At 31.1% G+C, this 26,946-nt stretch overlaps 4 protein-coding genes and 1 non-coding gene across 5 annotated transcripts in view; 3 read left to right on the forward strand and 2 right to left on the reverse strand.

The window, feature by feature from the left end:
• LOC102592163 (threonine dehydratase biosynthetic, chloroplastic-like) overlaps window positions 1-3,163 on the forward strand; it is a 6,345-nt gene extending 3,182 nt beyond the window's left edge. Inside the window, exons 2-8 of the mRNA XM_006339038.2 lie at window positions 126-305; window positions 412-888; window positions 1,386-1,634; window positions 1,757-1,830; window positions 2,062-2,179; window positions 2,439-2,573; window positions 2,690-3,163. Of these exons, the coding sequence (XP_006339100.1) occupies window positions 126-305; window positions 412-888; window positions 1,386-1,634; window positions 1,757-1,830; window positions 2,062-2,179; window positions 2,439-2,573; window positions 2,690-2,830 (1,374 nt within the window). The 3' untranslated portion in view covers window positions 2,831-3,163. The remainder of the gene's footprint in view (window positions 1-125; window positions 306-411; window positions 889-1,385; window positions 1,635-1,756; window positions 1,831-2,061; window positions 2,180-2,438; window positions 2,574-2,689) is intronic.
• Window positions 3,164-6,154: 2,991 nt separating this feature from the next.
• Window positions 6,155-9,798, forward strand: LOC102582681 (probable glycosyltransferase At5g03795). The gene is made up of 4 exons (XM_015310653.1): window positions 6,155-6,326; window positions 7,093-7,316; window positions 7,970-8,315; window positions 9,103-9,798. Exons 1-4 carry the CDS (start codon window positions 6,171-6,173, stop codon window positions 9,778-9,780), a joined length of 1,404 nt encoding a protein of 467 aa, XP_015166139.1. The 5' UTR covers window positions 6,155-6,170; the 3' UTR covers window positions 9,781-9,798.
• Window positions 9,799-10,589: 791 nt separating this feature from the next.
• Window positions 10,590-12,634, forward strand: LOC102592502 (60S ribosomal protein L24-like). The gene is made up of 5 exons (XM_006339039.2): window positions 10,590-10,673; window positions 11,408-11,483; window positions 11,556-11,657; window positions 11,922-12,070; window positions 12,290-12,634. The coding sequence occupies exons 1-5, from the start codon at window positions 10,663-10,665 to the stop codon at window positions 12,441-12,443; spliced, it is 492 nt and encodes a 163-aa protein (XP_006339101.1). The 5' UTR covers window positions 10,590-10,662; the 3' UTR covers window positions 12,444-12,634.
• A 578-nt stretch (window positions 12,635-13,212) lies between these two features.
• On the reverse strand, window positions 13,213-15,939 carry LOC102592841 (F-box protein PP2-A15-like). The gene is made up of 3 exons (XM_006339040.2): window positions 15,418-15,939; window positions 14,613-14,731; window positions 13,213-13,978 (listed from the first exon to the last, which is right to left on the reverse strand). Exons 1-3 carry the CDS (start codon window positions 15,724-15,726, stop codon window positions 13,528-13,530), a joined length of 879 nt encoding a protein of 292 aa, XP_006339102.1. The 5' UTR covers window positions 15,727-15,939; the 3' UTR covers window positions 13,213-13,527.
• Window positions 15,940-26,448: 10,509 nt separating this feature from the next.
• Window positions 26,449-26,521, reverse strand: TRNAR-UCU (transfer RNA arginine (anticodon UCU)). Its single transcript has one exon. It is a non-coding gene; the product is annotated as a tRNA-Arg (tRNA).
• Window positions 26,522-26,946: the final 425 nt, after the last annotated feature.

The raw sequence follows: 26,946 nt of genomic DNA on the forward strand, positions 1-26,946 counted from the left end.
TCCTGCCCCCCCCCCCCCCACACACACACAAAAGAAAGAAAAAAGACTTTCTTATTGCTGGAAATACAAATCTTCGGCACTGGAGTAGAGTTGGCTCAGTAAATCTGATACACTCATATTGACAGGTGTTTTCGTTCAAAATCAGAGGAGCTTACAATATGATGGCAAAACTCCCTAAAGAGCAGTTGGTAAAAGGGGTTATATGCTCATCAGCTGGAAACCACGCACAAGGTGTTGCATTATCTGCTCAGAGACTTGGCTGTGATGCTGTGATTGTTATGCCTGTTACTACACCAGACATCAAAGTTAGGATTATTGAATTACACTTTTGGTTTAATAGCTACCATTTTGAATGAATCCTGTTATTTTAAGGTTATCCATTTTTCTGAAACCACATTCTTCTTTGAGCAGTGGAAATCAGTTAAGAGATTGGGTGCTACTGTTGTTCTTGTTGGGGACTCATATGATGAAGCTCAAGCATATGCCAAAGAGCGGGCTGAAGCTGAAGGCCGCACATTCATCCCTCCTTTTGATCACCCAGATGTCATCGTAGGGCAAGGTACAGTAGGGATGGAGATAAATCGCCAACTCAAAGATAACATTCATGCAATCTTTGTTCCTGTTGGAGGAGGGGGGCTTATAGCTGGTATTGCTGCTTATTTAAAAAGGGTTGCCCCAGATATAAAGATTATTGGAGTTGAACCACTTGATGCAAATGCGTTGGCATTATCATTACAGCATGGTCAGAGAGTAATGCTGGACCAAGTTGGGGGTTTTGCAGATGGTGTAGCTGTTAAAGTGGTTGGTGAAGAGACTTATCGTCTCTGCGAGGAATTAATAGATGGCGTAGTCCTAGTTGGTCGTGATGCTATATGTGCATCAATAAAGGTTAGCCATCATCTTTTATTTTACATGTTGGTCTTCATCTGGATTAAATCTTTTGCCAACTGGTATTTACTGTGGACTAAATTTCTCAATGCTTGTATATGTGCTCCCTGAAGCACTACCGGTCAAATGAGACTAACAGTTGGAACATTTTTTGTCAGTTACCTCTCTTTCTTTCCAAGAAAGTATCACACAGCCCTCGTGTGTTATATATATGATGATACTATGTATCAATGCTTTATAAGATTGCATGAGTGGGTTCGTCTAAGAAAGAATATGAGTTGTAAAAGAAAACAGAAACATTCTGGAAAAAAACATAAAAAATTGTAGGAAGCTATGAAGTCGATGCCAACATAGAACTTCTGTGGAATGAAATGTTTTATCTTAGAGATATACATGGTCATTTTTCATGCAGAAAGTCTAATAACTGTTGGATAGACAGCTTTTTATTGCATGAGTTGTAAAACTTTTTATGTAACAGTCATTGCTCATTTGGATAGGACATGTTTGAAGAGAAAAGGAGCATACTAGAGCCTGCAGGTGCACTTGCTCTTGCTGGAGCCGAGGCATACTGCAAGTATTATGGCCTCAAGGGTGAAAACGTAGTAGCAATAACTAGTGGAGCCAACATGAACTTTGACAGGCTTAGATTGGTAACAGAACTCGCAGATGTTGGTAGACAGCGGGAAGCTGTTCTTGCTACTTTTATGCCAGAAGACCCAGGAAGCTTCAAAAAGTTCGCTGAAATGGTGGGTCACCTTGAGCACTTAAATATGGATTTTAAAGTAGTGCACTTTTGAGTTACCAGTTTCCCGGAAAAAAAAAGTAGCACACTTTTGACTAGCAGACTGAAACATTAATTTGATTACAGGTAGGACCAATGAATATCACTGAATTCAAGTACAGATACAACTCTGATAAAGAAAGAGCTCTTGTACTTTACAGGCAAGGTCTCCTTGATCTTTTAAAGAGATTTGTGGTTCATTTTAGCGTTAATTTTAGTATTTATTAACACAAGCACTTATTCATGAAAGGACATCAACTAAGTATTAAATATTTCCAGTTATTTGCCTCTATCAATCTATTATGTAACCTATGGTAAAGCCAGTGTTGTTAAATTTTATTTAATTAAAGCCAACTTTATTCATTGTTTCATGGCCTTTTTTTAATGTGCAGTGTTGGACTTCACACAATTTTAGAACTTGAAGGAATGGTGGAGAGGATGGAATCAGCAGATCTGCAAACCATTAATCTTTCAGACAATGACTTGGTCAAAGATCATCTTAGGCATTTGGTAATGTTTTAGGTCTCCTTTATCATGTTGATATTTTTCTTTTGTATAGAACTGTATGTATAATTACTCTATTCATTTGAATATTTTAGCTTTTACTACTATTTAAGAAACTTGATGACAATTTACCGTAATGAAATAATGTTTCTGTCTCGTGAATTTTTTAATTCTTAAGAGTAGATTTGCGGAGAGATTAGGTTTAACTCCTTTGTTTAATGGATTATGTGGTGTTCATTGGATATTGATCTCTCTCTCTCTCCAGATGGGTGGTAGAACAAATGTTCATAATGAACTTTTGTGTCGATTCACTTTTCCCGAGAAGCCTGGTGCTTTGATGAAGTTTTTAGATGCTTTCAGCCCACGTTGGAATATAAGTTTGTTTCATTATCGTGCACAGGTAATATAGAATCTCATTCTTCTAGTTTAGTTCTTCCCCTTTGTTTTGTGTTGGCCTGTAGTTTATCTGCTAATATATTGGATTAATTTGTTTGATCTTTTCTTTCGTGCTGAAAGGGAGATACTGGTGCAAATGTGCTAGTCGGGATCCAAGTTCCACAGGATGAGGTAGTTGAGTTTGAGGGACGGGCAAACAATCTTGGTTATGAATATGCAGTGGAGAGTCTCAATGAGGCATACCAGCTCATAATGCATTGAAAAAGGTGTTGCCTGTTTTGGCTTGTTCTGGGACCTCATTGCAATGAAATAACGTGGTATTCGCCGACTTCACTTTCTCCTGGTTAGTCAGATATTCTGAATCCTCCTCGTCAATGGAAGATGCCTATTTCATATCCAACCAGTGTACTAGATAATTTTGGGCTAGTCTTTATCTTGTGTATATAAGCTATTTGTGTGTTATCTAAAGGCCTCTACTTCCATGAATAAACCATTTCACTTTAAAGCTAATATTAGGAGTTCTTTGTTCTGTTTCTACTTTGGCCTTCAATCCCAACTTCATCACGTTGTTCTATTAAAAATATCTTTGTTTTCTGGTGGTTGTTTCGTTTTAGTTTTTGGTCCGTCTTTCTTTTTGTCAGGTGTGTTTAGATTTGTTCACTTTGTCTTGTTAAACGTTATGGAACCAAAGTTTGAGCCTTCGGTCTTGTAGAGCTAAGAATCTGAAGGCTGATCATATAAAAAGTCTAATAATTACAGAGGAATCCTTTTTCTTCTATTCAAGTTTAGTTCTTCATTAACGATCAATTTATCCTGAATACTTTTAACATGTGAACCCACTGCTACTTGTATGCCTACTGATATCCATGCCTACTCGAAGTCTGCACTTTCATTTTTTTTTTGATGACAAGGGAAACCCGCAGTCGCTACCCTTTGGGTGCGCACATGGTAAAACCCCCGCTCCTATGCAATGCTCAAGCATCTTAATGTCACTCTATATAGAAGCTTGAATAGTATTTTGCATTTCATTTGCTCCTATTGAGCAGCCTCTCATTTTACCATCTGATATCATCCTTCGGAAAATCTGAAGGGGGAAAAAGAAGAAAAGAACAAAAGAAAAACCTGCATAATCGAGGATCAGAACTTCCTGTAATTCACTCTCTTGTTGTTACTTTTTCTTTCTTCTCAACTACTACAGTCTACAGGTACCAATTATCATACATTGTAACCTAGTTAGCTCTGTATGTCACTCCTCATACCCAGTACACCATTTCGTTAATATGAACACCCAAATCCCACATACCAGCATTTCGAGTTCAACTGCCTGCAGTGTCTTATATAGGAGTTTGCTGTGAATCTTACCTTAACACAAATTTCACCAGGAGCAAGTTAGAGACGTCCATAAGGGCGAACTTAAATTTGTTACTCTTTATCAACATATATAAATGCAGAATGCATGTTTAAGTATGGAGGCAATATAACTCATTCAATTCTATCATTTGCTCCATCTGCTCTCTACTCTTATCAAAAAAGAGAAAAATTAGCTCTTGTTATGGTCATACAAGGTCTTTTAGCAAATTTATAAGAAATATTACACACTAAAGGTTATTAATGAAATAGAGTCTTTCCCAGCATGATATGATTTACTCTATTGAAAAGTTAGTGAAATATTGTAAATTTTGCAACCTAGGAACCAAAGACTCATAAATAAGTCATCTTGAAGTCTTAAATCATTTTTGAGGCAAAGAAGTAAGTGGGAAGGGAATCCTTAGAGCAACGGTAAAGTCGGCTCCATATGAACTACATGTCACGGGCTCGAGTGGTGGACCCAGACCAAACTGTAGTTCTCGTGTCCCATTTGGTTGCTCAATTCCTCAAAAAGCTGCTTGCGTCAAGGTAGGCTGCCGGGATGTGTCCCTACCTTGAATCATATGTAAATGTAGGATGCTTCATACGCAGGCAGTCCTTTTTTAGGCAAAGAAATAAATGGCCTAGAGCTACAATACGTTTACGGTTCAGCAGAAACCAGTGTTTTGGGTTGAATCTGTTTACATATGTGCGAAAAATAAGCAGAGATAGATATACATTTCACAGCTCACAACGTCAAAATTCTGAATCCGTCCACCACTGAAATAGACATACTCAAGAGATGTGCTAATTTTTGGCAAAACAGTCTTTTGAACTTTGTACACCCAAATACCCTGTAACCATCTTTCAGTCACTAACTAAACTCAAGAATTATAAAGAAAAAAAACATAAAAACTTGTGTATATACGTAAATATCTAAATATATACACTTCTTAGCGTGTGTTCATTTTGTTTCGACTTACAAAGGGTAAAGTGAAAATGAAGGAAACAAATATATTACTAGTATTTTATGTCACTATATTAAAGGATCCATACCATAAGCCTCTTGCCTAGTGTCATGCTTCCATTTCTTGTTCTGTTACCCACCTTGTATGTATATCTGCATTAGGCCTTGACTAAATTTGAATTTATGCATTGCAAGGCTCATTTCTTGTGTTATCGCTCCCAACATGATTTTTTCAATTCTCAGATGCTCGAATCCGAGACCTGTGGTTAAGAGGTGAAGAGATCTGAAATCATTCCACAACAACCTATGTTTATAGTGTCATCCTTCTATGTTACTTATGTCAAGAATTTGCAAATCTCCATGCAAATACTAATAAAAAATAAATGCTACTTCTATTTGGCCTATTCTAATTTCTATATAGAGTGAAGTTTTTTTTACAACACCAGGGAAAAAGCAAAGGAATATTGAGTAATCGATGGAGTTTGAACCCTCCACTTCAACTTCGAAGGCAGGAAACTCATCAAGTGAGTGACACCTGTCCCAAGTTAAAGTTCTATACACTAACTGTGTAAAATAAATTAAATGAATCGCATCACTTATAGGATAATTACAAGTAAATCTATTTAATAAGCATTGATTTGTAATTTAAATTAAAAGGTAGTAAGTAACAAATTATAAAGTTTTGATGGGGAGAATTATGTTAACAACTTATGATAAATAAAACTTATTCGAAGATGAATTAAAAGTCTAACAACTGTATAACTTTAAAGTTAAAACATGGTATGTTTTCAACATCCCACAACTCCTCTTGGTTAGTAGTGATAGTCATTTCTAAGTATGCATGTGCTTGGTTATATTTAATTACGTTTAAATATTTTAAGTAGGCACATATATCGTGGGATGGTTGAAATTTCTTTATCTTTAGCTAAATATTTTGAGTTTAAACTCTTGAAAATAGAAAAAATCTTATTGACAACAGGATCCTACAATGCGCAAATTCGAATTTAGTCAGACTTCTACTATGGATATAAGAGGAAATTAAAAAAAAGTATCTCTTGATTGCACTTTTCCTAAAAGGTAAAAGAGCAAAATCTAGATTACAATAATGAAGGAAGGAAGATATACATTGAACACTAAGATGGTAAGGAATCAAATTACAATTTTTTAACCATATTTTATAGAAATTTCATATATTTTATTATATATATACCAAAGCCAAACTTTACAACCTTTTTCCACAAAGGAACAACAAAAGTAAAAGGGGAAAAAAAAAGAAAAACAAAAAGAATGAATTCAAGTTCTTTAAAGGTTTTATGGTTTATTTTGCCATTATTTTTGGTTGCTGCTTTTGTTGTTATCAATAATCCACAAGGTTCCAAATTTTGGTTATCAATTTCTCATCATCATTATTTAAAGACTCTCAATAATGGTTCTTCAACAAAGGTGAGTTTTATTTACAAAAAATATTATTATTAGCACTTTTGTTAATCTATATATTTGTTGTTTAGCTATAGAATTTGTCCATGCGCTAATTCTTATTTTTCTCGTAGTGATGATCTACACTTCATTCCACAAACATTGTGGTAACTAAAACATTGATCTTTAATCATTCGAGTCCTCTAATGAAAAACTGGGGTTCTTTTCGACACAAATTTGAATTAATCGGACTTCAATGAAGGTACTGAATACCAAGCGAGAAACTATAAAAAACATTCTATCTTTTCTCGTTTGCTATAAAATTAATTAATGGATTTTTTTAGAGCTGTTAATAGCTGATTTTAATTTCTTGATCAAGAATTTGATACTATCAATTAATGACCTTGGCAAAAAAAAAAATCTTACCTTACTTGGGACTTGTGATCTTGAAATGACTCTTAAATTTAATGAATTTTATTTTCTTACCACTAAGAATCCATTGCAATTTTGAATTATATATTCATAATTAAATCAATTTTATTATAATTTTAGTGATATAATTCATGTATATACCTAAGTTCCATTTTTAAAATGCTAGGTTTAGCTGAACATGAGTATATCTTATTTGTTATATATATTATATATAATTTTGTCCAAATTTTGTTATATATATAATTTGATTTTGCTATAGAAACTTATAAATTTCAAATCCGAATCGCCCTATTTCTATTTCATGATGACCATAACCCTTTAAATTTACTAATTAATTGCTTATTTGTTGTTAACCTTATAGGCAATTGATGAGAAAGATGAGGTCCCTATTATTAATGTAAATAAGAGCACAACAACACCAAAAAGATTTAGCAAAATAGAGAAATTGGAAGCAGGACTTGCAAGAGCTAGAGCTGCAATATTATTATTAAGACAAAACAAAAGTAATCATATAGAAGAAGAAGAAGAAGATGATGAGTATATCCCTCATGGTCCTATGTACTTGAATGCTACTTCCTTCCACAGGTATGTTGTATAATACTATACCATTCACGATTAATTAATTACTACTCCATTTCGGGATCGTTTGATTTGAATACAAGTTATATTGAGAATAGTTTTTCTGACATGTATTGTTTCTTCTTTATTGTCTATTTGGTTTGTTATACAAAAATAACATGCATTTGTATATTTTCTGAGAAGAAATTAAATTGTTCGTTCACAAAAATATCCTCCACCTTATTCAGTAGAAAAAAGGTTTGAGGCAATGACGTAACCACATATAACTTAGGGTGGCCAGTCGGACACCCTTCGTCAAAATATTATAATATATATATATAGAGAGAGAGAGAATTATACGAAGTATATAGGTCAATTATTATTTTTCGTACCTATATATATATGAAATCATGAACACCCTTAACGAAATTTCTGACTTCGATAGTGATTTAAGGTATCTCATGTTTTTTTTTTTTGTCATTTTTACTAATTTACCAGGATATCTAATCTCAATGCTATTATTCCACCCTCTGACAGATATAAAATAATCTTAGACTTTGGTGTTTAAGTTATATTTGATATAATATGTATAAATAATATATCAAAAACTCAATAAGCTATACTAATTGAAACTCAGAATTCATAAATTTAAAATTTTGATTCATTTCTAAAATGTGTAGGAGCTATTTGGAAATGGAGAAAAAATTCAAGGTATATGTGTACAAAGAAGGGGAACCCCCATTATATCATTTTGGTCCATGCAAACAAACATATGCTATTGAAGGTTATTTTATTCAAGCAATAGAAGTAAGCAAATTCAGAACAGAAAATCCAAACAAAGCTCATGTATACTTCTTGCCATTAAGTGTTACAATGTTAATTGAATTCATATATGTGGCTGAATCACATGAATGGGGTCTCATGAAGAACACAACAATGGATTATGTCAATGTCATTTCTCAAAAGTATCCTTACTGGAATAGAAGTCTTGGTGCTGATCATTTCATGCTTGCTTGTCATGATTGGGTAAGTTTCTTGAATTTATTTTATACCGTCGGTGTATATAAATTAATTAGAACGTTATTTAAATAACAATTGGTTCTCTCTAAAAAAAAGATTGAATTTGGAGTAACAGACAGAGTACTCGAATAGATACTTTACTACAAGCATCGTCTCATTGTTTTTCACTTTGATATGGAATTTAATATTAAAACCATACTCTTCCTTTATTCCTCATTTGATATAGACTTGAGAGGTAGCCTTTGTAAAATTAATAATAAAATAAATATTGAAACTTTTTGAATATTATAGTTCACCCCTTTTAATTTATGTGATATTGTTTATTTATTATAAAAAATAAATATTTTTATATTTAGAATATTCAATTATAAAATTCTCATTTTATTATTAACGAGAAGCTTTTATAGTCATACAAATGTTATGTCATGTTTAAGATCATAAATTTCAATTACGTATTACTCTACTTTTTACTGAAACTTAACATTGAATTAATCAAATTATATGTCACATAAATTGAAACGAATGGAGAATTGTATTCACGATAACTAGTGCCAAGCTCACATGTGTAATATTCTTTAATGATAGTCCTCTCTATAGATAATTGTCGTGTGTACTTCACGTTATCTCTGGGAGGTAACGATAAAGTTTGTATACATTCTATATCCTTTTCAGATTCCATTCATAAGATTACACTGAATATGTTGTTGTTGCTATGTACCGTATTGTATGACCTTTTTTAATACATTTTTAATAATAGTATCTTAGTCTTGATTTAATTTGTGTTATTATACAGGCCCCTGAAATTTCCTTTGCTATACCACACTTGTACAAAAACTCAATTAGAGCTTTATGCAATGCCAATACCTCAGAAAAATTCAATCCAACAAAGGATGTTTCAATTCCAGAAATCCATCTCCCTTTAGGTACAACCAAAGGCCTACTAGGCGGTCCACCGCCCTCCGATCGCCCCGTTCTCGTGTTCTTTGCCGGAGGTGTTCATGGTCCAATTAGGCCAATTTTGTTACAACATTGGGAAAATAGTAAAGATGAAGATGTTCAAATTCACAAGTACTTACCAAAAGGTGTTTCATATTATGACATGATAAGAAAGAGTAAATATTGTATATGTCCAAGTGGATATGAAGTTGCAAGTCCAAGAATGGTTGAGGGACTTTACATGGGATGTGTACCTGTCTTAATTAAGGATAATTATGTGACACCTTTTAGTGATGTACTTGATTGGGACACATTTGTTGTTACAATTCATGTTAAGGATATTCCTAAGCTTAAGAAAATTCTTATGGATATTCCTCAAGATAAGTATTTGGAGATGCAAAAGAGGGGAATTCAAATGAGGAGGCATTTTGAGGTTAATTCACCTCCAAAAAGATATGATGTGTTTCATATGATTCTTCATTCGATTTGGCTTCGAAGACTTAATTTTCGAGTTCATGATGTTGATGAATCTTGAATTAAAAGTTTTGGTTTGTGAGAGAGGAAAGTATCGATTTTAAGTATAAATACAATTTTTTTTTGGAGGGTTGTGTTTTTACGATTCTTGATTATGCTAAATAGATCGATATATATTGTTATACTTCATACTTGTGCACCATTATGAACTAATAAGAGCTATTCTGATTTTGTATTTTATTTGATTTGATGTGATATTGTATTGTGTTCATATAGTGATTGAATGGAAGTGTTCCAACGGTTGACCAATTGAAACAATCATGTTTTTGAATATTCCATTGCTATTTATCGAAAAAAATCGTCATTTTGATTAACAATAAAATTTGTGAAAAGTGATTAAAAATAAGTGGATTAAGATCTATAAAATTCATTTCTTTAAGGCCAAAACACTAAGACATGTTAGTGCAAGACTCGAGCTTGATTTTTTTATTTCCCCGGGAGTCATTAAGAGGATGTCCAGCTCGCGAGGAAAGGTCTCGTGGGGTGCCCCATTAGGAAACAACTTTATTCGGGTTAGTATCACATCGCTTAGGATCACACCGGAGACAATCCTTCCAAATTTCCACAGGTTGCATCAAGCATTTCTTCGGGTTTAATTTAACCACGTGTCATAGTCTGATTCATCCTTTTACTAAACGCGAATTTCCACATACAAATAGTGTCCTACTTTGCGGATACCCAATGAAATGTCCGAGAAGTAGAAGATTATTGGACTGGCCCAATACATGGCCCATGAGCAACCACTTATTGGGCTTACGATAGATTTGCTTTTCTTTTGGGCCCAATTTTTCATACAGTTTCCACTATAAGGGTTTGTTGACTAGGGTTTATTTTCTCCATTTTTGGAACATCACTACGGAGAAAGCTCGCAGCTGTATCAGCAATGGTGCTCAAGTAAATCATCAACCTTTCTACTTGCTTTTTTTATATGTTTCATGTATGTAATAGAATGTTGTATACATGCCCTTAATTTATTAATTTTTCTTTTTTTTTCGCATTTTGTAAATTTCGTGTATTCAGAGATTCATGTTAGATCATTTGTAACTTTGTTTTGATTATCAATTTATCATATATTATTCACATTAATGGCGCCATTTTGTTTTTGTTGACTTGTATATAAGTACCTGTTTTGTGTCCATTTCGTTTGTTTGCTAATCGGAGTATTAGTTCTACTTAAATTCTTCGCTTATCGATGTTTTGCTTGCTTGCTATAGTTGAGTTGCATAATTAAATGTGAATCTGTAGTGAAATTCTCAGTAGCTGCTTTCATTGTTGCATTTGGTGAAGGTTGAATGTTGCTTTCAGAGCTTTCATTTTGGCAAAGCTAGTTGAAAGATTTGAAAAAACTATATCATTGGGAAAACCTAACTGCTTTTAGCACAAGTAATATGAACAAGGATGAAGTTTTGCATAAACAAAAAAAAAGAGAAGAAATTGCGAACTGAGTTTTTGATAATTTTCGAATAGACTTAAGTATGTATGGTCCCTGCTCATGATGGAGGAATTATTATGGTTGTTATGTTGTATACACTTTCTAGCTTCGTTTAGTTTGAATATGTCTGCTTGTATTACACAAAATTAAAGTATAAGTGATTAATCTAGTGTTTTATTCTTGATTCTGATTTCAGGACGGAACTCTGTCGTTTTAGTGGTGCCAAGATATATCCTGGGAGGGGAATCAGATTTATTCGTTCAGATTCTCAGGTAATTTTTATTTTCTGAGAGAACTTACTATCTTCTTCGTTATGAATGTGACTCACTTTTATTTCGTCTTAGGTGTTTCTATTTGTCAACTCAAAATGCAAACACTACTTCCACAATCGTCTGAAGCCTTCAAAGCTTACATGGACAGCTATGTATAGGAAGCAACACAAGAAGGTTAGTGTTAATAAAGCTTCATTGATCAAAATTTTCAAGCTTTATTTTTCTTCAAAATTAGCCTCAAAAATTGCAAAGTTGAAGGATAGATATGTTGATACTACATTGCGATCATAATAAGTCTGTAAAACAATTTTCTGTTTTGCCAGCTCTTACCTAATTTGTATCATGGCATAGTCCTCTTCACCTTTGCCATCTTTTGGATAACTGTATGTATATTCTTATGTCTAAGTAAAATTTGCCATTTTTGTATGGTGACTCTAGGATATTGCCCAAGAAACTGCTAAGAAGAGGCGTCGCACAACAAAGAAGCCTTACTCCAGGTCCATTGTAGGTGCAACCTTAGAGGTTATCCAGAAGAAGAGAACTGAAAGGCCAGAAGTTCGAGATGCTGCCAGGGAGGCTGCTCTCCGGTTAGTTTTTACCATTTCCTGCATGCCAATCCCTTAGATTTAGCCTGTGCATTGTATCAAGTTGTCAGATATACATGCAAACCACCTATTACTCAATCTGGTTGGTAAACCTAAGATAAAATGGGGGAAAAGAACTAAACGATGGATTCTTTTGACAATACAGTTTTTCCTTTATTACATGAGGGTGAGTTGATTTTCATTTTTTATCGATTTGTGCAGTGAAATCAAGGAAAGGATCAAGAAGACCAAGGATGAGAAGAAAGCCAAGAAGGCTGAGGTGCAGGCCAAGTCACAAAAAGCTGGAGGTAAGGTTAACGTCTCTAAGGGTGGATCGAAAGGACCTAAGCTTGGTGGTGGCGGTGGAAAACGTTAAGCAACATTTTGTTTTTTTACTTGTAAGTCAGTTGAGAGTTTTTTTCACGGCACTGTAAGTGGCATCATTTACCAGTCTTATTGTAGTCAAAACAGCAGACAGCAATTTCTCTAAACAAATGTTTTTGCATTTTAATGTTGCTATTGATTCGTTGATGGACTGCAGTTAAATACAGTTCTTCTCAGTTCTCACTCTAACAATATATTTTCGTATTTTGTTTTGTTTCAAATGTGCCATCGCTTTGACCGATATTCCTATCATTTTTTTCTTTTTATTAACCTTCACGAACCATTTCACTTTATCCCTTGTGTTTCATCAACAACCCAAAAATCTCACTTTTTACCAATCGTTCCCTCATGCCACATCCTCCATCTCAATTTTTTATGTTATGTGTATGTGTTTGATTAGACGTGAAGTTTAAGAAACAAATTTTAAACTTAAAAGATGTCTAAAACAAGTTATAGGAATTGTTTGTATTTCAACAAGAGTGAAATGAAAACTTTGAAGTTAAAACTATTACTAGATGTAAAAACATGACATTCAATTGGAGTGGGGGAGTTCTATCTAGTGCAATATTACATAGGGTCGAGGAAGGTATTTTTAAGATGAAAACCCCCAACAACATATTTCAAGAGCATATAAAAAATGCATCAAGAAAGATTGAGATAAAAATAAGAAACAAAAGGCATAACAGCTACGCTAGCTTGGAGCGATCCTACATAATTTATAGTCCCCAAACACTGGAAAGTAAGTCATCATGCAAGTGCAATAAACACAGCAACATTGTACCAATTGTATACACATGAAATAGTAATAATAATAACAACAACTCAATGTTTCTTCCCTTGACAGAGGAACGAAGTATTCTATTATCCTGATCTTCCGTAGAAGATATACTATACAGCAAAACTGGATCAAATACAAAGCATTAACATTTACATGGATAGGAGGGGCAGACATACCTAAGGCGAAAAATATACAGAGATATCCTCCATGGTACCAAATTTTTAGGTAGTATAAGCTGTGTAATAGAACCTAATTTAATACTTTCTACAAGTGTTGGTAAAACTAGGAAACATATCATTTACCCTGTTCTTCTCCTCCTGAGATTACTGGGGATAATTGATACAGAATCCAAACAAAGGCCACCTTTGGAATGTGTGCAGTCAATCTGTTTCATTGAGAATCTAACTTCAGTTACAGGATTTGACCTACTGACAATAAATTCACCCACCTTGTATTCAATCCAGCATCCACGCTTAATAGTCCCTTTTGCATCATCTTGTTCGATGTCATGGAGGTGGCACTCACTAACTACACACTGTCCATCAGAAGTAGACAGTTCATAGCGTACTGGCCCCAAATCCCATCCATATGTGTGCTCAAAGTTGGAAACACGTCGGCCTAGTCTCTTAAGGAATTTCCCAATGTGGATCCTGAATGTTAGAGTGTATACATCTGGAGGAAAAGGAAACTTCACTGTTCCACTTACTTCAAACCACCAGACTTGCTGGCAATACGCCACAATCTGGAACCTGCAAGAAACTATCAGCTGAATATTAGAATGTGGAAGTTTATGATATCTCATTGTGTCTACCAACAGCTAGATGTTTACGAGTGGTCAGAAACAACAAGGTTGTCGAACAATCAGAAAGCAAACAACAAACGTAAGGGAAAAAGATATACTCCACTACTTTCAAGTATTTTTAATGGATAAGAAGAGGAGAAATTTGAATCAGATATACCTTTATTTTTTCAAATTCAAGTGTGCTGATACTACCTAGGACATTCTATGCAATCCAGTCTAATCACACCATATTATCAAGTAATGAACTTAATCCATTTGAATGAACTCCTTCAAATAGGAAGAAAAAAAAATTCAAAAAAGGATTTAATCCATTTCTTCCTGTTCTCTTCTTATTCTTATCTGATTTCATCTCAAGGTCAACAAATAAACATCATTTACCATGATAGCAAATTTTATCCCGTGATGCACAAAGAAACTCAGTTTCAAGTAACAGACTCAATGGGGAAATAAATATCTATCACTAAGCATTACAGAGAATATCTAACCTATTCAAGAATCTAATATAATCTCCACAGTGTGAAGAACAAGCTTATAAATGATATTGTTGAATATGATTTGAACAAATAACAGATTAATCTAACCTTGATTCATCCGTTGCAAACCAGTTCCAATGTCTCCTGTCTTCACTACTTGTTATCGACATTGCTTTTGAAGAGATTGACATGCAAATCCTTCCACTTACTCTGTCCAACCATACTTCCTGTTATTTCTCCCATGTAATGAGAAGTATATATTAGTAAAACAAATAGAAACACTATAAATAGAGCTAAAAATTGTAAGTCGTAAACATAAGAAAACACAATGAAACTCAACTGTGCCAAACCCCCACTCCCACACCCCCGTTTAAGGAATTAATAGGGCCCTTTAATCCCTTTGATTCCCTGGTGGCTCGAAGACTCTAACATGGTTGGAGTGATTCGCACTGTGTTATCCCTTCCCTCATCAAAGCTCAACATTTCTTACACTCCATTTCCCCCAGTTAAACAACATCAAAAGCATTAGACAAAGGAGTGTATCCATACCATCAAGAACCTACTTTAGCAGTGTCAACTCAAATTTCATAATTCATTCCACTAAAACCAATCCAAAATATTTGAAAAATACATGTCTAAACAAATTCTCAGAGATTCTCCGGCAATTTGCAGTAACCAAAATCACATATAGCCAATAATCAATTTCGACCCAGAAATGACCAACATCAATTTTGACCCAAAACTCAAATTTCAGCTACCATTTACCATCAAAATAAAGAATATCATATATAACTTCTCCAAATAGCAAATGACAGATCACTCGAATCCCAGCTGAGCCAATGAAGCTAATTGAGATGCTTGCAAAATAGGGATCAAAGAGATATTTGCATAAATTTTTGACAAATTCGTATACCTTATTATCATCGTCAAACGAGAGGGGACGAGAGAGAAGGGCAAATATATTCTTCTTCGAAAGACCTTCGTATCTCCAAGGAGGCAAAAGATCAAGCATATGGTGGTAATTAGAAGGAAGTTTAGATTCCCACACAGCATCAGAAGAAGCAGCACCGCGAAATGCCCGGTTCAGCCGAGCGAGATTACAAATTTCCGGCGGCGTTAGGTACATGAAAACACAGGCCACGCAACTTTCCGGTATGTCTCCTAGCCCCGTTCTACCTGTAGCCGTACCATTCTCCGCCGTGTTGGACAATGATGCCCCCATGCAACTGCCTGTTTATGTATCGGAAAACAGGGCAATTTCGGGTCAAATCATGGTTCTGTCGCGGCGGTGCACGGCGGAAGTGGAGCGGTGATTTATAATCAACGGAGGCGAAGGATTTTTCTAACGATTTGGTTTTCTTATGTTATTCTCCATTTTTCAAAGTATCTAATGTTCACTCACGTCAAAGCATGCTACCTTTTTAGAATTTGATTCTTTTACCAATTTATACTGTTAAAATTATATTTGTGAATTCTCAATGTTTATTAGATATATTTAAATTAAAAGATTAACTTATTTATGTAAAGGTATTTATGATATGCTCAAAGGATTATTAATTTAAAATTCAATGAAATTGTGTCACGTCTTAGTTTTAATAATTAAAGTTTAAGTTGTAGCAATAACGGTCTAAATGTTTATTTAAAAAATATAATTGGATAACTTAAAAAATAATATAGGTATTTTTATTTAATTGGTAACATATACTAAAAGGTAAATAACCGTTTTAATATATTAAAATGCATTGATGATGTAGTTTTTATTTATTTATAATTATTATTGCAGATAGCTTAAACACATTTGGAATAATCAAAATATATTCAATTTTTTGGTTTTTACCAATAATCATAGAGCTACTTTATCATTGTGATATAATTTGGTCCTGGAAAACGATTGCAATTGAAGCCAAGTGGGAGAAAAAATGGTTAAACACGTTTGAGTCATTTGATTGATGGAATAAGAAATTATGATTTCAGAATAAATTATGTAATTATCCGATAAAACAACAAAATAATACTTTTTTTTTTATCCAAAGTTTTTCTCCGATTTTTTTAAAAATAAAATAAAATAAAAGCTTACATCAATTTATCAAGTTAAATCAATCACATGTTTTATTATATTATACTTAGTAAATTTCATTCTTGTCCAATGAACTATATATTTGTTAATAAAAAAAACTATATTTACTAATAAATTTTACCATTATTTAATTTCAGTATAATAACACTATTATAATTTTGAAATAACTTATTACTATAAGCTTAGGTAATCCACCACTAGCCGTTTCCTCAAACTTCATTAATTAGCATGAGTGAAAAAATGATAATTTTACCTAAAATGAGTACTATCATGAATTTTTGTGAGCACTTTGAGTAATAATTTTCGAATGTTTTGTTAATTACTCTTATATTTTTGGTAGTTTGGTAAAAATAAAGTTTGTAAAAGCATCATTGAAAATTCCAACATGTGTAGAAAAGTTATCAATAATTTAGAGCAATTTTACAACACAAGTTTTGTGAAAAATTTGCTTGTTGTTAACATGTACATGATTCTTATTTCTATTATGATTATTTAGACAATGATATCAGAGTCAAGTTTTGATCATTAAACCTATAAATTATACAGATAATATTTCATAATTAAATAACAAAATTATTGTTAATTCTATTTAGCAATGACTTTTCCAAAAAGTTTTGTTAGCTATATGTATAATTTAATTTTTTTACGTGTAGTGCATATTTCATGATGCCCCTACCTTCCTAACACCACTTTTATATATGAAATTGTTCTATATGTTTAATAATAATAAATAAATAAATAAATAAAACAATCACTTTTCACAGCTCTTCTTGAATTTTTTAGGAAATTAATGGAACATGTGAAAATTGGTCTTTCATTATTTTACACTTAGAAATGAGTGCATTCAAGATTCCGAATATCGATTCAAATTATATTATATACGAATTAAAGTAAAAAAAGTACATTTTAAAAAAACTGTCATTAGATTAATATTTAACCATATATTTTTATTTTGGACCTACCTACATTGATAGCAGATAATAACAAGCCTTTTCCCCATTAAAAATCAAGTCACATGATGTTTGTCTTTATTTTGGGAATATCTTAATTTGCAGCTGTGTTTTTGCTTAATAATTATGATATGTGATACAGTGAATGTCAGTTAAAATTCACCAATCTGATTAATATATATTAAAGTGGTATCAAATAATGTTTAATAAGAAAAAAACACTCTTTATAAGGATATTTTTTTAACTTTTTTAAATTCACAATAAAGACTTTTTATTAAGAATAAAGAAATTTCATTCTACGTCTAATTTTTTTTTTTTTGCATTAATAGGTGCCATTAATTCCTTTTTCATGACCTCACAATCTTGATAGTAAATTTTCACTTTTTTCTACGCAGAAATGATTGAATTAGAAATCCTAACTAATTGGTTCATACATGCCAACAAATCTTATTCACATATCTAACTTCTTGCTTGTTGTGGACGACAAGTATTAATTGTATGTAGGACTTATGGTATTTTAATTTATGTAAAATCGTTATCATATGATAATTCCAAAGTATAAACTATTTTATCTGATATATGTTATTTTCTTACTTCAGTTAGCATAAACGTAGGATAACTTTATTTGTTATTTGTCAAAAGCTTAGCATAGATAGTTAAATTGATTATCTAGTGTTCCGTTTGTGCCTCGATTGAAATTTTAATCCGAAAAGGAAAAAGAAAAAAAAAGATAAATAAATAAGGAATGATCTTTTCTTTCTTAATCAATTGATATCCAAAAATATTGATTCAAATTCGCTGTGAATTAGTCAGAAAGTAGTAAAACGTTGATTTCTATAAAATAAATCTTTCTCCAAGGCTTAAACTCAAAAATTTTAATTAAGAAATAAAAATGATAGTTTCTATAACATTAAAATTTACTTGCATCTGATATTTACATCAAGTAATAAATACATAAGTGCAATTATTTTGCGTATATATAAGGGGGAGCGGGGGTCATCAATATAAACATTTGATACGAATATATATTTACCGCCTTTATAGAATGACACTCACATAAGTTATCGAGAAGATAACAAAGTAAAATCATATATGATTTTCAATTTTGACTAATGAAAATATGTTGGAAATATTTCATTGTCGTTTTGCAACCAAATTCCATGGAATTCACATGTAAATATTACTCCCTCCGTTTCAAAAAGATTGGTCTGGTTTGACTTGGCACGAAGTTTAAGAAATTAAAGAAGGCTTTTGAATCTTGTGGTCTTAAACATGTCACGTGGAAAGCAAAAGTAAAATTTTACCAAAAAGGAAAGAGGTCATTTTTTTGAAACTGACTAAAAAGGAAATGAGGTCATTCTTTGTGAAACGGAGGGAGTACGTTATTCTCCATTTTTCAAAGTATCTATGTTTAGTCACGTCAAAGGTTACCTTTTTAAAATTTGATTCTTTTACCGATTTATATTGTTGAATTATATTTGTGAATTTTCAATCGTTTATTAGATATTTAAAAAATTAACTTATTTATATAAGGATATTATGATATACTTAAAGGATTATTAATTTGAAATTTAATGAAATTGTGTCATGTCTTATCTAAGTACCTCCTGTTAATTCTTCTTCGATCTATATCTACCTTTCCTAACTTCTGCTCCCGACACTCTTTCACCTCTTTATTAGCACATTTACACACCTCTTGGCTCCTTTTCATATGATGAAGCCTTTTTAGTTTTGCTTTTCTCATCTTGTCCGTCACGGAGGTCGCTCCGATCCTCATGGGCCTTTAGTCAAAGAATTATGTGGCGTACACAAGTTAAATGTTCGTAGATATGATGAGTGTATTTCATTTTGCACACTCTTAACATAACTAAGAATAAAATTTGCACACCCTTCGCTAAATTTCTGTCACTGCCGACACTCTTTATAATTTCGCTCCTAATTATATCTTTTCTAGTATATATGCCTACAAATTCATTTAAACATTATCTTTTGATCAACATTTTGATTAATCAATATTTTACCTCATAAAATAATAATGTTAATCGAGATATCGCTCTTTTTCACTAAAATTTAATGAAGAAATCACCTAATAACTTGTTTAATTGAAATGAAGGGAGCAAACGAAGTTGTGTCGAAAAAAAAAAAGATTCCTCATATCACCAGATTATTAATTCGAAATCCAATATAGTTAAGAAGATGTATTAAGTCTTGATAAAAATTATATTATGACCCAAAAAAAGATAAAAATTAGATCGAATATATACATAAATAAACTTTAAAATTAGTATCAATAACCGTAGACATCTTAGCTATGAATTATGATAGTGACCATCGAAATAAGCGTAGTGTAATTTTATTAAATGTGAATAAATTATTAATTTGAAATTTAATAATTTAAATTGATTAAAATCTAGAATCAAATAATAATAAATTTAATATAATTCCATAAATGAGGTTTCTCATAAATTTTAGAATTTAAAACTTATTAGCTTTATATCATGATATGTTTATTTGACCACCAACATAATAATAAGTAGGGGACCAAACAACCACATTAATCATCTTGAAAAGTAATTAACTTTAAGAGAGAGACACCAACACTATATAATTAACATTTTCTTTTGTCTCTCGGAATGAAAAAAATCTTATTGAATGTGCTACTTCAGAAATGAATTCTAAAATACATGAATTCAAATTTAATTGGATACCAACACATTTGGGAAACCAAAAAGAAAAAATCTTTTTTTTTCACGAGAACAAGTAATGTAAAATAAATTGCACTTTTTTTTTCAATTTATATTATAAAATAAAATGAAAAACCAAATAATCAAAGGAAAATTTTGGTTGCAGTTAGCATTAATCCTTTTTTATTATCCCTAAAACCTGTGTTGGAGTAGTAAATATTTCTCTTTTCTTATTTAGATATCTTGAATTTGAACCCTAAATAAAAGAAATTATTTTTGACGAAAAGTGCATTGCCTTTAATGTAAAACTTTCCGGTAAAAATCTGAATAAATAAAATCCTATTCTGTTTGTAAAAGAACTAGTAAGTCATGCATCACGCTGAGCTAAATGGTGACAAAAATATTAATTGTTTTTTAATGAGGTCAAAACGAAATGTATAATCAACCTCTAGTTTATGGATGATTGATTAAGAAAATAATTTTTTTTAACATCTAATTAAAACTCCTGGTTTTAATAATTAAAGTTTAAGTTGTAGCAATAACGGTCTAAATGTTTTTTTTTTTTTTTATATATAATTGGATAACTTAAAAAATAATATAGGTATTTTTATTTAATTGGTAACATATACTAAAAGGTAAATAATCCGTTTTAATATATTGAAATGCATTGATGATGTAGTTTTTATTTATTTATAATTATTATTGTAGATAGCTTAAACACATTTGGAATAATCAAAATATATTCATTTTTTTTTGTTTTTACCAATAATCATGGAGCTACTTTATCATTGTGATATAATTTGGTCCTGGAAAACGATTGCAATTGAAGCCAAGTGGGAGAAAAAATGGTTAAACACGTTTGAGTCATTTGATTGGTGGGATAAAAAAATATGATTTCAGAATAAATTATGTAATTATCCGATAAAACAACAAAATAATACTTTTTTTTTATCCAAAGTTTTTCTCCGATTTTTTTTTTAAATAAAATAAAATAAAAGCTTACATCAATTTACCAAGTTAAATCAATCACATGTTTTATTATATTATACTTAGTAAATTTCATTCTTGTCCAATGAACTATATATTTATTAATAAAAAAAACTATATTTACTAATAAATATTACCATTATTTAATTTCAGTATAATAACACTATTATAATTTCGAAATAACTTATTACTATAAGCTTAGGTAATCCACCACTAGCCGTTTCCTCAAACTTCATTAATTAGCATGAGTGAAAAAAATGATAATTTTACCTAAAATGAGTACTATCATGAATTTTTGTGAGCACTTTGAGTAATAATTTTCGAATGTTTTGTTAATTACTCTTATATTTTTGGTAGTTTGGTAAAAATAAAGTTTGTAAAAGCATCATTGAAAATTCCAACATGTGTAGAAAAGTTATCAATAATTTAGAGCAATTTTACAACACAAGTTTTGTGAAAAAATTGTTTGTTGTTAACATGTACATGATTCTTATTTCTGTTACGATTATTTAGATAATGATATCAGAGTCAAGTTTTGATCATTAAACATATAAATTATACATACAATATTTCATAATTAAATAACAAAATTATTGTTAATTCTATTTAGCAATGACTTTTCCAAAAAGTTTTGTTAGCTCTATGTACAATTTAGCAACGAAGTTCGTATATATATAATTTTAATTTTTTTATGTGTAGTGCATATTTCATGATGCCCCTACCTTCCTAACAACACTTTTACATATGAAATTGTTCTATATGTTTAATATTAATAATAATAATAAAAATCATTTTTCACCGCTCTTCTTAATTTTTTAGGAAATTAATGGAACATGTGAAAATTGGTCTTTCATTACTTTACACTTAGAAATGAGTACATTCAGGATTCAGAATATCGATTCAAATTATATCATATAAATTATAATTAAAGAGTACATTTTAAAAGAACTATCGTTAGATTAATATTTAACCACGTGTTTCTATTTTGGACCTACCTACATAGATAAGAGATAATAGCAAACCCTTTCCCCATTAAAAATCAAGTCACATAATGTTTGTCTTTATTTTGGGAATATCTTAATTTGCAGCTGTGTTTTTGCTTAATAATTGTGATATGTGATACATTGAATGACAGAGTTAAAATTCATCGATCTGATTAATATATATTAAAGTTATATCAAATAATGTTTAATAAGAAAAAACAATTTTTATAAGGATTTTTTTTTTTAAAATTCACATTCAAGACTTTTTATTAAGAAGGTGGAACTCATAAACAGGTCCCTAAACTTGTTGGGTTTTTCCCCTCAGGTACCTCAACTACGCCATTTTCCTATTGAACCCTTGAACCACCCATAATTTGTTCCTTTTGAACACTGTGGGCTGATGTGGCACAAAATATGATCTCATGTAGCTTGAGCGCGTGAAGACGTTTTGAAGGCGCTGATGTGGATCCCTGAACCACCCACCAACGCTCTTCTTCCCCTTTTAACCCTAATTTCTCCCCTTTTTCTCTTATTTCTCTTCATCATTAAGTTGGAGTTGCTCATCAGAATATATCTCTTCTTCATTGATTTCTTCTTAATCATCAAGTTTCAATGTCAAAGTTATCTTGTTCATCAATTTCTTCTTCTTCAAGTCAGAAGTGTTTTGGGGGGGAAAATGAAGGGGCTTTAGGTTTTTAGGTTTGGAAAATGATTATGTGGTGCTGACGTATAAATGGATTGAAGTTTGATTGATTGCAATTTCCACGTGGGAAAGGTGGATCTCACGCGCACAATCAATAAAAAATATTTGCGGAAGTTTTGTGCCACATAGATCACCGTGTTTAAAAGGAACAAATTATGAGTGGTTCAAGGGTTCAATAGAAAAATGGCGTGGTTGAGGTACCTGAGGGGAAAACCTCAACAAGTTTAGGGATCTGTTTATGTGTTTGGCCTATTAAGAATAAAGAAATTTAATTCTACGTCTAATTTTTTTATTTGCATTAATAGGTGCCATTAATTCCTTTTTCATGACCTCACAATCTTGATAGTATATGTTCACTTTTTTCTACGCAGAAATGATTGAATTAGAAATCCTAACTAATTGGTTCATAAATGTCAACAACATCTTAATCACATATCTAACTTCTTGCTTGTTGTGGACAACAAGTATTAATTGTATGTAGGACTTATGGTATTTTAATTTATGTAAATCATTATCATATGATAATTCTAAAATATAAACTATTTTATCTGATATATGTTATTTTCTTACTTCAGTTAGCATAAAAGGTAGGATAACTTTATTTGTTATTTGTCAAAAGCTTAGCATAGATAGTTAAATTGATTATCTAGTGTTCCGTTTGTGCCTCGATAGAAATTTTAATCCGAAAAGGAAAAAGAAAGAAAAAAAGATAAATAAATAAGGAATGATCTTTTCTTTCTTAATCAATTGATATTCGAAAATATTGATTCAAATTCATTGCGAATTAGTCAGAAAGAAGTAAAGCGTTGATCTCTATCAAATAAATCTTTCTCTAAGGCTTAAACTCAAATTTTTTAATGAAGAAATAAAAATGATAATTTCTATAACATTAAAATTTACTTGCATATGATATTTACATCAAGTAATAAATACATAAGTACAATTATTTTACGTATATATATAAGGAGGGTCATCAATATAAACATTTGATACGAATATATATTTACCGCCTTTATAGAATGACACTCACATAAGTTATCGAGAAGATAACAAAGTAAAATCATATATGCTTTTCAATTTTGACTAATGAAAATATGTTGGAAATATTTCATTGTCGTTTTGCAACCAAATTCTATGGAATATATATATATATATATATATAAAATAATTTAAAAAAAGTAGCCATCATCATGATTAATTCATGATACTTTATTTATTTCTTTTTCAATAAAATGATGCAGTTTATCAGTGTGATAAAGTGGTCCTATATTAGATATAGCAATTGAATGTAATTTGAAGACGAGTGTGTTTAATAGAAAAAAAGGTAAAAGTCCATTGTTGTTTTCAGATTAAATGTACATACATATTAGTACTAATAATATATCCATAACTTTATTTAGTTAACAAATTAAAAGTATTGCAAAATAATTAAAGAAAGACTTGTTTGCCTACTACAAGTGAAATATTTAATGTCTAATGTTCGTAATTCATACAACAATATTAACAACTAATTCCTTACCGATTTTTGTTACAACAAAAAACAATGTAATCTGTTAAAGTGAGTTTTATCACGCAATTAATTGCTTTGAATAAGTAATTAAAAAATCAATCCTTCGTCTTTGAAGATTAAACATTAATCCTCTCGATCGTACTTACTAATTGATGCAATCGAGATGCATTTTTTCTAACTTCCGAGAAAGATATTATACGAAGGTTAAAAGGATTCATAATTCTAAAATTAAAATCTATTTGTTGTTGCAAATAATTACTTGTAATATATGATTTTTTTTTATTGAATTGACGTAATTTTTCTATCGCACACGTGTACTAACATGAGAAGGAGAGAGTATTAACTAATAATATGACATAAAAACACTGAATTTCTTATCTCAAGTCCGCCAACACAAATAATTTAATGAACATTCATGATATTGACTAAATGACATTAATCACAATACAACTAGATGTGAAAATATCTATTCGTTAGATTAATAGTCAGCCACGTCGTTCCTTGTTTTCTTTTTCCATTTGTGGGGTTATGTTGTTGATCATAGATTTTTCTTTATTTGATGGATCTACAAAAAAACCATGATCAAATCAGGGGCGGATTTAAAGTGTCTTTTCACATTTTATGTGGATTTAATAATTTTTGTTCATATAAATAAAATATTTATTGATATTTTAAATTATTAATTTAATTATTACATTATATAATAATTAAAAATTATTACAAGACGTTCCTGTTCTTTTCACGTAAAACTAAAGTCATATGTTGTTTGTTAATTGTCATCTCTCTTCTTGTGAATATTTCTTTTTTCATTTGTGGGGTTGTTGACCATTGATTTTCCTATATTAGTTGGTTTTCTATAAAACCATGATTAAACTAGGGGCGGATTTAAAGTGTTCGTTTTTATTTTACGTGGACTTAATAACTTTTGCTTATATATTAAATATATTTAGATATTATAAATTATAAATTTAATTTTAGTTATATATTGACTAGAATTATCATAAACATAAGTCAATTTTAAATTTTGAATTCGATTCTTATATTGCCATCTCTCTTTTCGTGAAGATTTCAATCTTTAGCCTATAGTCATGTTTAATTAAATTTATAAATTTACGAGATTCAATTTCAAAACTTTTAATTAAAAATTTAAAAAATTTCAAGCATTTTATTACAAATCGAAGGTTCAGTCTATGGTGTTAGACCCCACCATAAGAAAAGAGGATCCATTTTGTTTCTCATATAAGAAACAAATGCTTTCACACTTCTCTACCATGCAACTCCTTTTGTTGTAGACCTCATTTTCATGGTACCCACTTGTTTACTTTAATGAAGTGATTGATGTTGTAGTACTGAATAAAATATCAAATGGACGGTTTCAACTGAATTTGAACAGATAAATAAAACTTATAATAAAAAGATTATAATAGGAATACATGGGATAGTTGAGTTGGTAAAGTAAAAAGTATTCCCTCCTTTGTTGTTAAGATAACGACTTTGAACATGTGGTATATAACATGTATCTAGTAAACCAGACATAAAGAAGACAATTAGATATGTAAACTTTATGTAAAAGTCATACAACATATTATTTTACAAATTCAATCAATATTGTCCAAATTACGCCTACAATTATTATTATCTTTCCACATTGTTCCCTTACCTATCTACAAAAAAAAAAAAAAGAGAAAAAAACATAATAACAAGACTAGTCTTAATTACTCCTTGAAAACATATCATGTTAGATGGAATTTGATGGTCTTCTTGCACATTATCTTTCTAACAAATTAAAGAAGAAGAAAAATAGAAGAAATTATTTTCTAGCATCTAGAAAGTGAGCTTTTTATTTTATATAAATATTCTGAAACCTTATAGAAATTGATTAGAGATAACAATAAGGATCGTGGTGGCCGGTGGGATCCCTCAACTTCTAACTAGAAGTAGGTTATGGTCTAGCCTGCATGGAAATGAAATAAATCTTGATAAAGAATGTTCAGCGTAGATTCACATTTGTCAACGCACCACTGCAGATTACAAAAAAATAAAAAAAATGCACGCCCAGTGGGACTCGAACCCACAATCGCTTGATTAGAAGTCAAGCGCCTTATCCATTAGGCCATGGGCGCTTCTTGTTGTTATTATGCCACAAGAAATATCTATATCTTATGGTTCGCGCCATCATACTTTATGTGATGTTTGATTGAATACGAAGGTGTATTTCATATGTAGAGAATATTTCATTACATATTTATTTTATGTTTGGTAAGTACGTAAAAAATATTATTTGCAAATATAGTAAGAGCATGGCGGTTATGTGGGGTTAGTGGTGAGATGGGATGTGTTGGAGACTTGAATTCATTAAACATGAAAAAATTGAAAAATATTTTCCCCTTGTACCGAAACTGAAGAAGTACCTACTTTAGATGTATTAAGTGTCAATTCTATTAAATTGCATGATTTTGATTATTAATAATCCTTTCTTCTTTCGTTGGTTAAGCTACTCAAATGTTGTTGTTTTTTGTTTCTCATCCAATATCTTATATCCGTATTG

The sequence above is a fragment of the Solanum tuberosum genome, unplaced genomic scaffold (genome assembly GCF_000226075.1).
Source record: "Solanum tuberosum cultivar DM 1-3 516 R44 unplaced genomic scaffold, SolTub_3.0 scf00008, whole genome shotgun sequence".
NCBI classification, from domain to species: Eukaryota; Viridiplantae; Streptophyta; class Magnoliopsida; order Solanales; family Solanaceae; genus Solanum; species Solanum tuberosum.

What these genes read in the sequence shown, in the direction of transcription:
- LOC102582681 (XM_015310653.1), top strand. Translation starts at nt 6,171, where the DNA reads ATGAATTCAAGTTCTTTAAAGGTTTTATGGTTTATTTTGCCATTATTT. An exon ending in AATGCTACTTCCTTCCACAG is followed by an intron (nt 7,317 to 7,969) that starts GTATGTTGTATA and finishes TAAAATGTGTAG; the next exon opens with GAGCTATTTGGAAATGGAGA. An exon ending in TGCTTGCTTGTCATGATTGG is followed by an intron (nt 8,316 to 9,102) that starts GTAAGTTTCTTG and finishes GTTATTATACAG; the next exon opens with GCCCCTGAAATTTCCTTTGC.
- LOC102592502 (XM_006339039.2), top strand. An exon ending in TTATTCGTTCAGATTCTCAG is followed by an intron (nt 11,484 to 11,555) that starts GTAATTTTTATT and finishes ATTTCGTCTTAG; the next exon opens with GTGTTTCTATTTGTCAACTC. An exon ending in GCCAGGGAGGCTGCTCTCCG is followed by an intron (nt 12,071 to 12,289) that starts GTTAGTTTTTAC and finishes CGATTTGTGCAG; the next exon opens with TGAAATCAAGGAAAGGATCA.
- LOC102592841 (XM_006339040.2), bottom strand. Translation starts at nt 15,726, where the DNA reads ATGGGGGCATCATTGTCCAACACGGCGGAGAATGGTACGGCTACAGGT. An exon ending in CGTTTGACGATGATAATAAG is followed by an intron (nt 14,732 to 15,417) that starts GTATACGAATTT and finishes GAGAAATAACAG; the next exon opens with GAAGTATGGTTGGACAGAGT. An exon ending in TTTGCAACGGATGAATCAAG is followed by an intron (nt 13,979 to 14,612) that starts GTTAGATTAATC and finishes AGTTTCTTGCAG; the next exon opens with GTTCCAGATTGTGGCGTATT.